Here is a 12,425-nt window from a genome sequence, read left to right as displayed (position 1 = left end):
ACGTACTGGCGATCCAAGCGTCAGCTGAGTGACGGTGCGAACACTTGTAGCCGCTGTCGGCTCCGCGCTTGTCTGTGGTGCTGAGTGCTGTACAGTGCTGCGCCGTGCTGTGTTTTCTCGGCTCGGCGTGCTGGAAAGCGCGCCCGCCCCCCGGCCGGGTTTCTCCAGCGCCGTGTCCGTCTCCATGTCCGCGACTCGTGCGCCACCTGCGTGAGGAGAATCAGCACCACTGCGCCGCCACGAGGTCTGCCGCCGGGTATTCCATCGTCTCACACGAGGATATTCGCCTCCAATAACCTGATAATGGGTACTTGTCAATAAATTGTTCCACAAAGTCGGCAACTGTGATAGCACGTGAATAGTAACACTTGTTTCATCATGCTGGAAGCAGAGGCAACCGACTATGACGCCTTTCTCCCTTTTGGGGCACCATCAGAATGGACTACGGGGGAAAAATGATAATAGTGAGGCATATGCAAGATTATAACCAACCGTCCCAGCCTAGGAATTCGCTGAAAACCTATGTTGCTGACTACTAATGGAAACGTTTTCTCATAGTTCTGCCAGCGATTATTCCAACTGTCACAACAGAAACACGCAGCAGGGAGCTTTAATTTATGTACAGGGCTATTCAAAAAGAAGGAACAGATTTCAAACATCAATTGCTTCCAAAATATGACAGGTAGAAATACAAAGCGAACGTTTCTGGAAAGACAAAAGTTCAATTTTTTATGCAATCAATGTGAGCACCATGTGTTACGTGACAAATATCAAAACGGTCGCTCATTTCCTACAACACACGAAGTATCTTGTCTCTCGTTATCGAATTCACATCCTCAACAATGCGATGTTGCAGAGTTTCAAGAGTGTCAGGCATAGAGAGCATAAAAACGCCAATCCAACGTCCTGGAATGGTGTCATAGGGTAACGTCGGATTTCTTTAAGCACGTCCAAAGTTACGTGAATGACACCATTCAGGGACGTTGTATTGGAAAAGGAGGAGCAGAAGATGAACTTCATCGCCGATGGGCTCCCAGGTCTCCAGGCCTCACACCTTGTGACTTTCATCTGTGGGGTTACGTAAAAGATGACGTTTTTATCTTACCTATGCCTGACACTGTTGAAAGTCTGCGATATCGCATTGTTGAAGCTGTGAATTCGATAACGAGAGACCAGCTGCTTCGTGTGTGGCAGGAAATGAGCGACTGTTTTGATATTTGTCGTGTATACATGGTGCTCCCAATGAATGCATAAAAGTTCGAAATTTTCTCTTTCGAAGAATGTTGAGATTGAGTTTCTCCGTTTCGTGGTTTGAAATCAATAAATGTTTGAAACTTTTTGATTCTTTTTGAATAGCCCAGTGTAGCTGGCGTCTCGCCTATGATTCGTCAGGCACATTGTCTCTGGTGTTTTGACAGATATTTTCAGTTTCGTTTTAGCATTGTGTATCTGGAGCCAGCCCAAGTAATTACCGCTCGTCACGTCTTTCATGCGAAACCCAGTATGAACTGAAGGCATGGGTTTGTTTACCATTATGAACAAAATTATTTTTAAATTGGAATTTTGATTGCCTATTCGATAGCGCAGCCTCAGATTAGTCCGGTGCGATATACGTTTTTTCGACATGTATTTTCAGGAAGAGTAAAACACGAAGAATAAACAGCAGTACAGCAGCGACAACAACTTTGTAGTTTAGCCACATGGAGCAGCAACGTTTCCTGTACTTCTGGAACCCCTTAACTCCCTCCATCCGGGCATTTTCTTCACCATGGAAGTGGAGAAGAACTGATACCAGCCGTTCATAAGTGTCTTGATCCGCAGAAAGAAGACGGTTCCTTGAGTCACAGCACGTTTCGTAAACCAACGCACGCTGACCTACAGCTACGAGATACGAGCTGCCATCACCTATCTCAGCGCAGTAGAGTATTACGGACTCTAGTTCATAGGGCTAGAGTTATTTCAGACGCAGGGAGTGCACCAGCAGAGCTTAGCCATCTTCGCTCTGTGTCTGTACAAAACTGGTACCGTGATAAACAGATTCGTAATGCATTTCAACCTTCACACACTGACGCTTAAGAACAGCCAGAAGAAAAGGAGAACTCCAAGAGGGTGGTTTTTCTACCCTATGTTGGTGGCGTGCCCTTTAAGACTGGCAGGCTGTTCAAGAAACATCAACTAAAATGTGTCTTCCGCACTCCAGCGCGAATGCAAACTATGCTGGGTCCTGTTAAAGATAACGTATTTCTAAGGAGGACAGAGATACATTAAATCCTGTGCCATTGTGGGAAATCATACTTTGGCCAGACATGTCGCACTGTTAAGGATAGATTCGCTGAACATAAACTTGAAGATGTCGAGCAGCTACCTCATTGAAATATTGTGCATCTTCCACAAAATTATCCGACGTACTGCCCGTGAACCAATGAAGCATAAATGATAATTTTTAAAAACCGTTGGGGGGACGGAGGTATGGAGGGGAGGGGGACCACACTAATAAACACTTAACATATATTCCTTACACCTGTATTACAACCGGTAATACAAAGCCATGCATCATACGGTCACATGGTAATAAAAAAAAAAGGCAGGTCAACAAAACCAAAAATAATACAGACAAATATACGGATACTATCTCCGTCTGAGAATTAAAAGGAAGGTAGCACAAATGGAGATTTTACAGAAACAGGAGCGGAGATAAGCCGAACCTTTACATAGCCAATCTGTGGCAAGCAGATATTCTCTCTCTCTCTCTCTCTCTCTACCTTACGGAAGACCCAGATAGTTGTCTAAGTTCTCAACAAGAATGCCGGGTTTTTTTAATAAATAAAATTTTACGGAACGACAGAAATCATAGGAAACAGATTATCGAACAGAGTGAAACAGTAATTTACGCAATACTTGCCAATTCCGTGACCTTACAGCTCGACGCGCCGAAACCGATGCTTATAGATACGACGAACGCCTCTTCCGCTGCCTCTAGTCTTACGGATATGAATAAAGATGTCGGTTAACTGTTGCTATTTGTAGTCCATCCAGCAACCAGAACATCAAATGTAAACAAAAGCGCATTGAACAATTAGAAGCAGAACAAAAGCTGACGAACAGTTTACTACATTGTCCAGTGAATTTACATCTACATATGTACTCTGCAAACCGAAGTATCGTGTATGTCGGAGAGTAACATGTACCACTACCAGTCATTTCTTTTCCTAATCTACTCGAGAGGGAGGAAACGGCTGTCATTGTGCCTCAGTACGAGCCCTAATTTCTCTTACCTGGTCTTTGCAATCCTCACGCGAAATGTACATTCGCGGCAGTAGATTCGTTCTGCAGTTAACTAAAAGTGCCTGTTCTCTAAATTTTTTCAGTAGTGTTTCACGACGAGAATGCCGCCTTCCATCCAGGGATTCCTTCTTCAGTTTCCGAAACATTTCCATGACGCTCGCATGTTGATCAAACCAGCCGGTAACAACTCTAGCAGCCCATTTCTGAAGAATTCTTTCGACGTCTTCCTTTAATCAAAACTGTTCAGGATCCCAAACACTCGATGAGTAGGCCCCCTACTGAAGAATAGAAGCACTAGTCTCCAATTCGCTGTCTCCTTCATAGATGAGCTAGAGTTTCCTAGAATTCTTCCAGTAAGCCGAAGTGGAACATTAGTGTTCCCTACCAGAGATCTTACATGCTCGTTCCATCTCAAGTCGCCTTGCAACGTTACGCCCACGAGTTAAATCGACGTGACCGTGTCAAACTGCACTAATATTGTATTCGATCATTACAGGATTTTCCGCGCCCGTGTTCCCGGGTTTGATTCCCGGCGGAGTCAGGGATTTTCTCTCCCTCGTGATGACTGGTTGTTGTGTGATGTCCTTAGGTTAGTTAGATTTAAGTAGTTCTAAGTTCTAGGGGACTGATGACTATAGATGTTAAGTCCCAGAGTGCTCAGAGCCATTTGAACCATTACAGGATTGTTTTGCTACGTGCTTTAGCTGGCATGATACTACATTTAGATCAAGCTGCCATTCATCACACCAAATAGAAATTCGAAGTCATCCTGCATTTCTTTATAGTCACTGAACGACGATACTTGTCGGTATACTACAGCGTCTTCGTCAGTGAACAGTCAAGGATTACTACTCAGCCTATCCGTCTGATTATTTATGTAAATAGAGAACGACAGCCATCCTATCACACTTCCCTGTGACACTCCTGACGATACCCTCGTCTCTGAAGAACACGCGCCGTCGAGGACAACGCACTGGGTCCTGCTGCTTAAGAAGTCTTCGAACCACTCACATATCTGAGAACGTATTCCGTATGCTCGGAGCTTCATTAACAGTCTGTAGTCGCACACCGTCTCAAACGCTTTCCAGAAATCTATGAATATGGAGTATGCATGTTGTCCTTCATACGAGGTTCACAGGATGTCGTGCGAAGAAAGGGTAATCATGACGGATGCGCCTCATTTGCGTACATAAACCGATAGTAGTTGGTTAATAACGACATTTCCATTAAAAATTATATTGTCTCATAATTTGTTGATGAAGTATTCAAACTAGCTGTGTGGCGAGAACAGGACCGGACCTGACATCGAACCCTGTGGAACACCTGTGTTAATTTTTCCCCAGTAAGAAGACTATTTGGCCTAAAAGCTACCTCCTCCTTCAGATGTGACTACCGATCAGTTCAGTAAGAAATGAAGTATCATCTACATCTACATCTACATACATACTCCGCAATCCACCATACGGTGCGTGGCGGAGGGTACCTCGTACCAAAACTAGCATACTCTCTCCCTGTTCCACTCCCAAACAGAACGAGGGAATAATGACTGCCTATATGCCTCTGTACGGGCCCTAATCTGTCTTATCTTATCTTTGTGGTCTATCCACGAAATGTAAATTGGCGGCAGTAAAACTGTACTGCAGTCAGCCTCAAATGCTGGTTCTCTAAATTTCCTCAGTAGCGATTCACGAAAAGAACCCTTCCTTTCCTCTAGAGTCTGCCACCCGAGTTCCTGAAGCATTTCCGTAAAACTCGCGTGATGATCAAACCTATCAGTAACAAATCTAGCAGCCCGCCTCTGAATTGTTTCTACGTCCTCCCTCAATCCGACTTGATAGGGATCCCAAACGCTCGAGCAGTACTCGAGAATAGGTCGTATTAGTGTTTTATAAGCGGTCTCCTTAACAGATGAACCACGTCTTCCCAAAATTCTACCAATGAACCGAAGATGACTATCCGCTTTCCCCACAACTGCCATTACATGCTTGTTCCGCTTCATATCGCTCTGCGATGTTACGCCCAAATATTTAATCGACGTGACTGTGTCAAGCGCTACACTACTAATGGAGTATTCAAACATTACAGGATTCTTTTTCCTATTCATCTGCATTAATTTACATTTATCTACATTTAGAGTTAGCTGCCATTCTTTACACCAATAACAAATCCTGTCCAAGTCATCTTGTGTCCTCCTACAGTCACGACACCTTCCCGTACACCACAGCATCATCAGCAAACAGCCGCACATTGCTATCCACCCTATACAAAAGATCATTTATGTAGATAGAAAACAACAGCGGACCTACCACGCTTTCCTGGGGCACTCCAGATGATACCCTTACCTCCGATGAACACTCACCATCCAGGGACAACGTACTGCGTTCTATTACTTAAGAAGTCTTCGAGCCACTCACATACTTGGGAACCAATCCCATATGGTCGTACCTTAGTTAGGAGTCTGCAGTGGGGCACCGAGTCACTCGCTTTCCGGAAGTCAAGGAATATGGCATCCGTCTGATACCCTTCATCCATGGTTCGCAAGATATCATGTGAAAAAAGGGCGAGTTGCGTTTCGCAGGAGCGACGCTTTCTAAAGCCGTGCTGATGCATGGACAGCACCTTGGTTCGAAAATGGCTCTAGGCACTATGGGACTTAACATCTGAGGTCATCAGTCCCCTAAGAACTACTTAAACCTAAGGAAATCACACACAGCCATGCCCGAGGCAGGATTCGAACCTGCGACCGTAGCAGCAGCGTGGTTTCGGACCGAAGCGCCTAGAGCCGCTCGTCCACAGCGGCCGGCCGACAGCAACTTCTCTGTCTCAAAAGGGTATCGTCAGGAGTGCCACAGTGAAGTGTGACGGGATGGCTGTCGTTCTCAATGTACATAAATAATCAAACGGACAGGCTTAGCAGTAATCCTTGACTGTTCACTGATGAAGACGCTGTAGTACACCGATAAGTAGCGTCCCTGAGAGTGTTTAAGAGGAGGAGGAGGAACGATTTTGATGAGCGACCCTTGTGTGTCTCCAGGTACTGGCAGGCGGCGCCTCAGACGACCTGGCGGCAGCTCTTCCTCGTCCACGACTTCGTCATCGTCCTCCACGTCGACAAAGGTGCGCACGCGCGACCAGGAGACGTCTGCGAGCGTCAACCGGTTCCGCGTGCGCAACAGGCTGACTCCGCCCGGCGCCAACCGCAAGTCGGGCAGCAGCAGCGCCGTGGCCGCCGCCTCCGACAAGTCTGGCGGCTACAAGGTCAGTCTCCTCTGCCGCCCTCTGTGTGGCGGCGCGGACAGAGGGAGCGCCGGCGCTACACACAGTAGTATCAGGCGCAGTGCTCTCGCGTTCATAAGAGTCTGAGTATTGGTATATTTTGCGATCTATCAAAGGCATTTGACTGTGTAAACCACAATATCCTGTTAAGTAAATTAGAATATTATGGTGTAACAAGAAATGCTGCAAAATGGTTCGAATCTTATACCTCTGGCCGGAAACCAAGGGTGTGATTAGGAAAGAGACATGTATTAAGCTGTCAGGCATCATGCAGCTGGGAACTAACTACTTGCGGGGTCCCACAAGGTTCCATTCTAGGACCCTTACTTTTTCTTGTGTATATCAATGACATTTCGTCAGTAACATTACCAGATTCCAAGTTTGTTTTGTTTGCCGATGATAAAAACATTGCAATAAATAGCAAATCAAATGTAGTCTTGGAAAGATTGGCTAATAAAATATTTGTGGATATTAATCACTGGTTCCTAGCCAATTCTTTGTCACTAAACTTTGAAAAAAACACTACATACAGCTCAGAACTTGTAAGGGGTGTCCCACGAGTATATGCCTAACATACGATGACAAGCAGATAGAAGAAGTCGACATTGTTAAATTCTTGGGATTACAGCTTGATCATAAATTCAACTGGGAGGAGCACACCACAGAACTACTGAAGCGTCTTAACAAACCTCTATTTGTAATGCGAATTGTGTCAGACATAGGGGATATAAAAAACATCTGGCACACTATGCTTACTTTCATTCCATAATGTCATATGGGATTATTTTTTGGGGTAAGTCATCAAACCAAGCTAAAGCTTTCGGGGCACAAGAACGTGCAATAAGAGTTATATGCGGTGTGAACTCAAGAACATCCCGCAGAAGCCTGATTAGGGAACTAGGGATACTAACTACTGCTTCCCAATATATTTATTCCTTAATGAAATTTGTCATTAAAAATGTATCACTTTTTCAAACCAACATCTCAATTCATGGAATCAATACTAGAAATAAGAATAATCTTCACAAGGATTTAAAGTCACTTACTCTTGTACAAAAAGATGTGCATTACTCAGGAACACACATTTTTAATAACTTGCCAGCAGCCATAAAAAGCTTAACAACCAATGAAATTCACTTTAAGAGAAACCTAAAGGATTTATTGGTGGCCAACTCCTTCTAGTCCATTGATGAATTTCTCAGTTGAACCGTACATTCTAACTTCTGCACCATTTCAGTGCAGTAATGTGTTCATTGTAAATCAGTATTGTAGTAGTTCTATTACATTTTTATTACCTTAAAAATAAATAAAACTTTTTTATTTTAAATTCAGTGCATTAGTGTTTGTAAAATGATTCTTTCATATAGTGTTCATTAAAAAAATGACGATCGTTCCAATTGTGACCTGTGGAAGGTAAATTAGCTTATTGGTTTCAGTTGTAAATTTTTGTCATGTATTATTGTTTTTCTGACATGTTCTACATCCTGAAGGACCTCCTCACTAAGGATCAATTGGAATGAAAGTAAATCTAATCTAATCTGATCTAACTACTGTTGAGCAACCTCAAATCACTTCTCTTGAAGAAAGGGTTCCAATACCTTGAGGTACAATGCTGGGAACAGGAGAGGGTTTTTAATATCCATTTAAGTGCCTTTAAGTACAAATTACAATGGACTGATGCTAATATCTTAATGTCGTAGAGGTCACTGGGGATGTGTTATTTCACCACCATGATAATCCAGGCGATATTGCACATTAGAGGTGTTTGAACCGACCGAGATGGAGCAGTGGTAAGATACTGGGATTGCCTTTCAGATTTAGTTTTCCTGTAAATCCCGTAAATCCTTTAATCTGTCTCTGTTAGACAAAGATGGCGGAGTGAATCGTCCGTGACATGATTAGCCATGTTCCTTCCGAACAGTTAGTATCTTAACAATTGTTCCACCTCCATAACTGTGCTCTTGAGAGGCAGAATTTCTTAAATTTGGTAAAAGTAAAGTAATGTAAAGTCGTATGGCATGAATGGCTGGTAGATACCAAAGAGCAGGTTCCTTCGCCTAACTCAGGTACCTTTCCTTCACGAAGTATGGGAGCTGTGTGTGTAAGTGTATCTGTTAAGTGGAGGTGACTGTAATCGTTGTGTGAGTAGTGTAGTTCATGTGCGTGTTGGACATGATGAGAGATGGGAGAAGGTGAAACCCGTTGCCAGCACGCAGCCAGAGCCTCTCGAAGGAGGTCGCCGAGCTTAAAGCCCCCATCCGACGGACGGATCAACAATGTCCCATGCCATCACTTCACGAGACACTGCGGACAGGTTTGGAGTTTAATCCAAGACACTGCCACGAAGACCGGTGATCAGGAACTTTACGCCACCACCTGTCCTGTCCCCTCTGTCATAAAGGCCAAGGGAAAACTGTCAACAGCATGCGGCGAACCAGGGCGGTCACTCATCCACTCTGGCCACGCCTTAACGGTGCTTAACTTCGGTGATCTGACGGGAACCGGTGTATCCATCTCGACAAGACCGTTGACCTAAAATCGGGTAAGAATAAGATTAGCACGCAGGCGTCAATTTCAGGAGCAATGTCAATATTCATAAAGAAAACAGCCCATGGATCATGATCAAAAACGACAATGTGAGCAGAGACTAGCTCGAACTGATTTTTGTTTAAGGAACCAGCTCTTCATCTACCTCATTTGATACAGTTAAACTATGGAAAATTAGATCACTATGATCGAACATGGAGCGGATCATGTCAAGTATCCCCACCAATGCACCACCTTTCTCGAAAGAAAACGTAGCTCTGGATGCATAAACAGAGATATGATTTATATTTCTCGGGAATTCATATCCTCTCCATGAATATCAACTGATCAATGAAACATTTATTAGAACTTTTCTGTGTCTGCGTGTCATGCTCAACAATAGTAATCATCTGTACTTCGTGCTGTAAGAGCGAACCTATGTCAAATCAGAAATCAAGAAAAGTCTTTTGAAACAAGTTTCAGAAATATCATTGCATCTAACAGACTAATTTTGTTACCTGTGTGTTCAATTGTGTGTGAAATCTTATGGGAATTAACTGCTAAGGTCATCAGTCCCTAAGTTTACACACTACTTAACCTAAATTATCCTAAGGACAAACACACACACCCATGCCCGAGGGAGGACTCGAACCTCCGCCGGAACCTATGTTACTTGTTTTTTAAAGTTATTTCTCAGCTTCAATCAGGTTGTTCAGTAATGTCAAACACGTAGTTACACATACGACATGTTTAGAGAATAGGAATTAGCTAATGGCCGTTCGACGAAATTTAGAGAAATAACGCTCCCACCATAAGGCAGAATCTATTCGTGAAACTTGCAAACTTACATAAGATACGAAGCAATGAAAGACACTTTAAAACTGGAATATCGTTACTTAGTTCTGAGATAAACGGATGGCTGCTTCAACATGATAATAAGCACTTCTCCATCACTTTTATCACACTAAACCATCTCCAAAGACCTCATTGCGGAAAAGACAGTAATTCCAACTTTGCTGCTTGACATCGAAAGTTGAGCCTCCAATTACTCATTTTCTTTGACAATCACTGTGCAACAGATAAATGCACTGCAGCCGACACTGAATGTTTTTAGGTTAAATAGCCTGTTGAGAACATGGCAGGTAAAATTTCAGCCATCGAGAAGGCAGCGCGCCGTCACATCACATGCGAGTAAACTGCCGTATTTATGTTTGCTCTGAGGGATGCGTCTTTTCACCGATAGCGAGAACCGGTTTTTACACACGATCATCGAATATGAAATGAGGCATTAATAATTTATAGCCGCCTTATCGATAAAAAATCGCTGGAGTAGTAATAGCTTATGTTCACGCGAATCATTCGGTAATTACTTAAACACAGAAAATACCCATTGCGTGTGTAACATATTATTCCAAGCACTTGTTCAGCCGAAGGCCACAAATTCCGGACGCTACTCTTTTCAAAACAGCCACACTGATTCTGTGGCGCTGCAAGTTGTTTATGAATTGCATCTGTCATTACAGCGTTCGCTTCTTATAATTACAGTGAAGATTATTCTTTACTTTACTAGTGAAATTAAACAATGATCTGTTCAAATAACCGCTGCAAATAAAATTTAGTTATAATTTGGTAGTATATGTGTTTCACATGATAAAATACACACTGTTCTAAATATTGCAAGTATTAATGTACATATAAACCACAACAGGCATCTTGTAATATTTAAATTAGTCGTACTAGTAGAATCGCTCATCAGATGTGAGCATCTCTGGATACTCATCCTCCTGATGACAGCACGTCAAATTTTAAAGCTCCGTTGGGCACCGTCGACTACACCACTTTGTTGTATTGACGACGGTGCTGAGCAGAGCTTAAACATTTAACGTGTTGTCGTCGGGGGCATGAGTATCTGAACGTCTGACAAAAGAATCACGATTTGATTTAATTTGATCGAGCCAGGGATACAAAACGACATGGTCCTAGCCCTTCGTTGCCCACGCCGAAACTACGTTCACCGGACACTATCTTTTTCTGTTATTCTAGAAAGAACCAACTAGTACACTTAAAGAGCAGTAGAAGTTCCTTTACTAGATCTCTGATAGCCAAAATTTCTTCAGGAATTAGTGACCCAAGTGTTTTGTGTCCTTTGGCCTTCAGCATTTTGCACTGCACGGTCAATGTGGTTTCATACCCTATACCATCAATTCAGCCCTTGTCGCTTGTTTCCCTATACCCATTGTGTGCAAGTTCCCATGGGCAGTCATTTGTCCTGGCATGAATTTAATCTCCTTTTCAAGCCTAGGATTACAGATGTCTTTGAGCATAGTTTTGGGATCATTTGTCATTATCTTTCCAGATTTTTTTGTGGTGGGGGGGGGGGGGGAGGAGAGAGGGGATGTTGGCGGGAGAGAGCGTTAGTCCAATTTTCTACGTACTGTTTCCTGATCCAGCAGCGTAATTTCGATTTTACAGGCTTAGTGCTGATTAGGACAGATTCTCCAACAGATTGAGTCGTCGACGCTGCGGTAGTCACCATATCAGCTTGCTCCTTCCCACTAATTCCTGAGTGGCTATGGATCCACAGCGAGACCGCTACGGTCGCAGGTTCGAATCCTGCCTCGGGCATGGATGTGTGTAACGTCCTTAGGTTACTTAGGTTTAATTAGTTCTAAGTTCTAGGGGACTAATGACCTCAGCAGTTGAGTCCCATAGTGCTCAGAGCCATTTGAACCATTTTTTGATCCACATCGCGTTTGTCCTGTCGCTTTCCTGTAGTCTCACAAGGTTTTCATGACATCCTGCAACGATTTTTATCCTCGTTGTCCTCGTTGCAGGGTCTGATTGAATGAATATAGACACTACGCTCCTTGCAATACTTACGTAAAGCCGCCTCCTCTCATTTTATGATAGCGGAAATCTCCGCTTGGATGAGCAAATTTAGTAATAAATAATACGCATCCGTGACGCTTTTATCAGAACATTAATTTCTTAAGATTGCTGTATTTCCTGCAGGCGATGACTGTATTTCTAATGTAAAAATCGTACTTACCAAACTCACATTATTAACGATTTACGAATTTCATACCAAATCTATCTTTCTACAGTGGAGTATACGTTGTTCTTAAAGTACCTGACGGGTTAAAACAGTTAAAATAATTGTTATACCCAGACATAATCTCATTTAAGTTTTTAGTTTCTCGTTTGGACAGTCTCAGTCATCTTCAGATAAGTGTACTGCCAGCGAAGACCGCTCGTAATTAAAGCCATTATAAAAATTAATAAATTAAAAGTTAACAAGTACAGCAATAGGTTGTTTTCAGATTAACTCAAATCGTATG

At 43.1% G+C, this 12,425-nt stretch overlaps 1 protein-coding gene across 1 annotated transcript in view; it reads left to right on the top strand.

The window, feature by feature from the left end:
• LOC124775088 (probable chitinase 10) overlaps window positions 1-12,425 on the top strand; it is a 384,516-nt gene that overhangs the window by 225,434 nt on the left and 146,657 nt on the right. The window contains exon 3 of the mRNA XM_047249898.1: window positions 6,320-6,543. Coding sequence (XP_047105854.1) covers window positions 6,320-6,543 — 224 coding nt within the window. The remainder of the gene's footprint in view (window positions 1-6,319; window positions 6,544-12,425) is intronic.

Source organism: Schistocerca piceifrons, chromosome 2, assembly GCF_021461385.2.
Source record: "Schistocerca piceifrons isolate TAMUIC-IGC-003096 chromosome 2, iqSchPice1.1, whole genome shotgun sequence".
Lineage (NCBI taxonomy): Eukaryota > Metazoa > Arthropoda > Insecta > Orthoptera > Acrididae > Schistocerca > Schistocerca piceifrons.
This window is presented reverse-complemented; position numbering and strand designations above follow the sequence as displayed.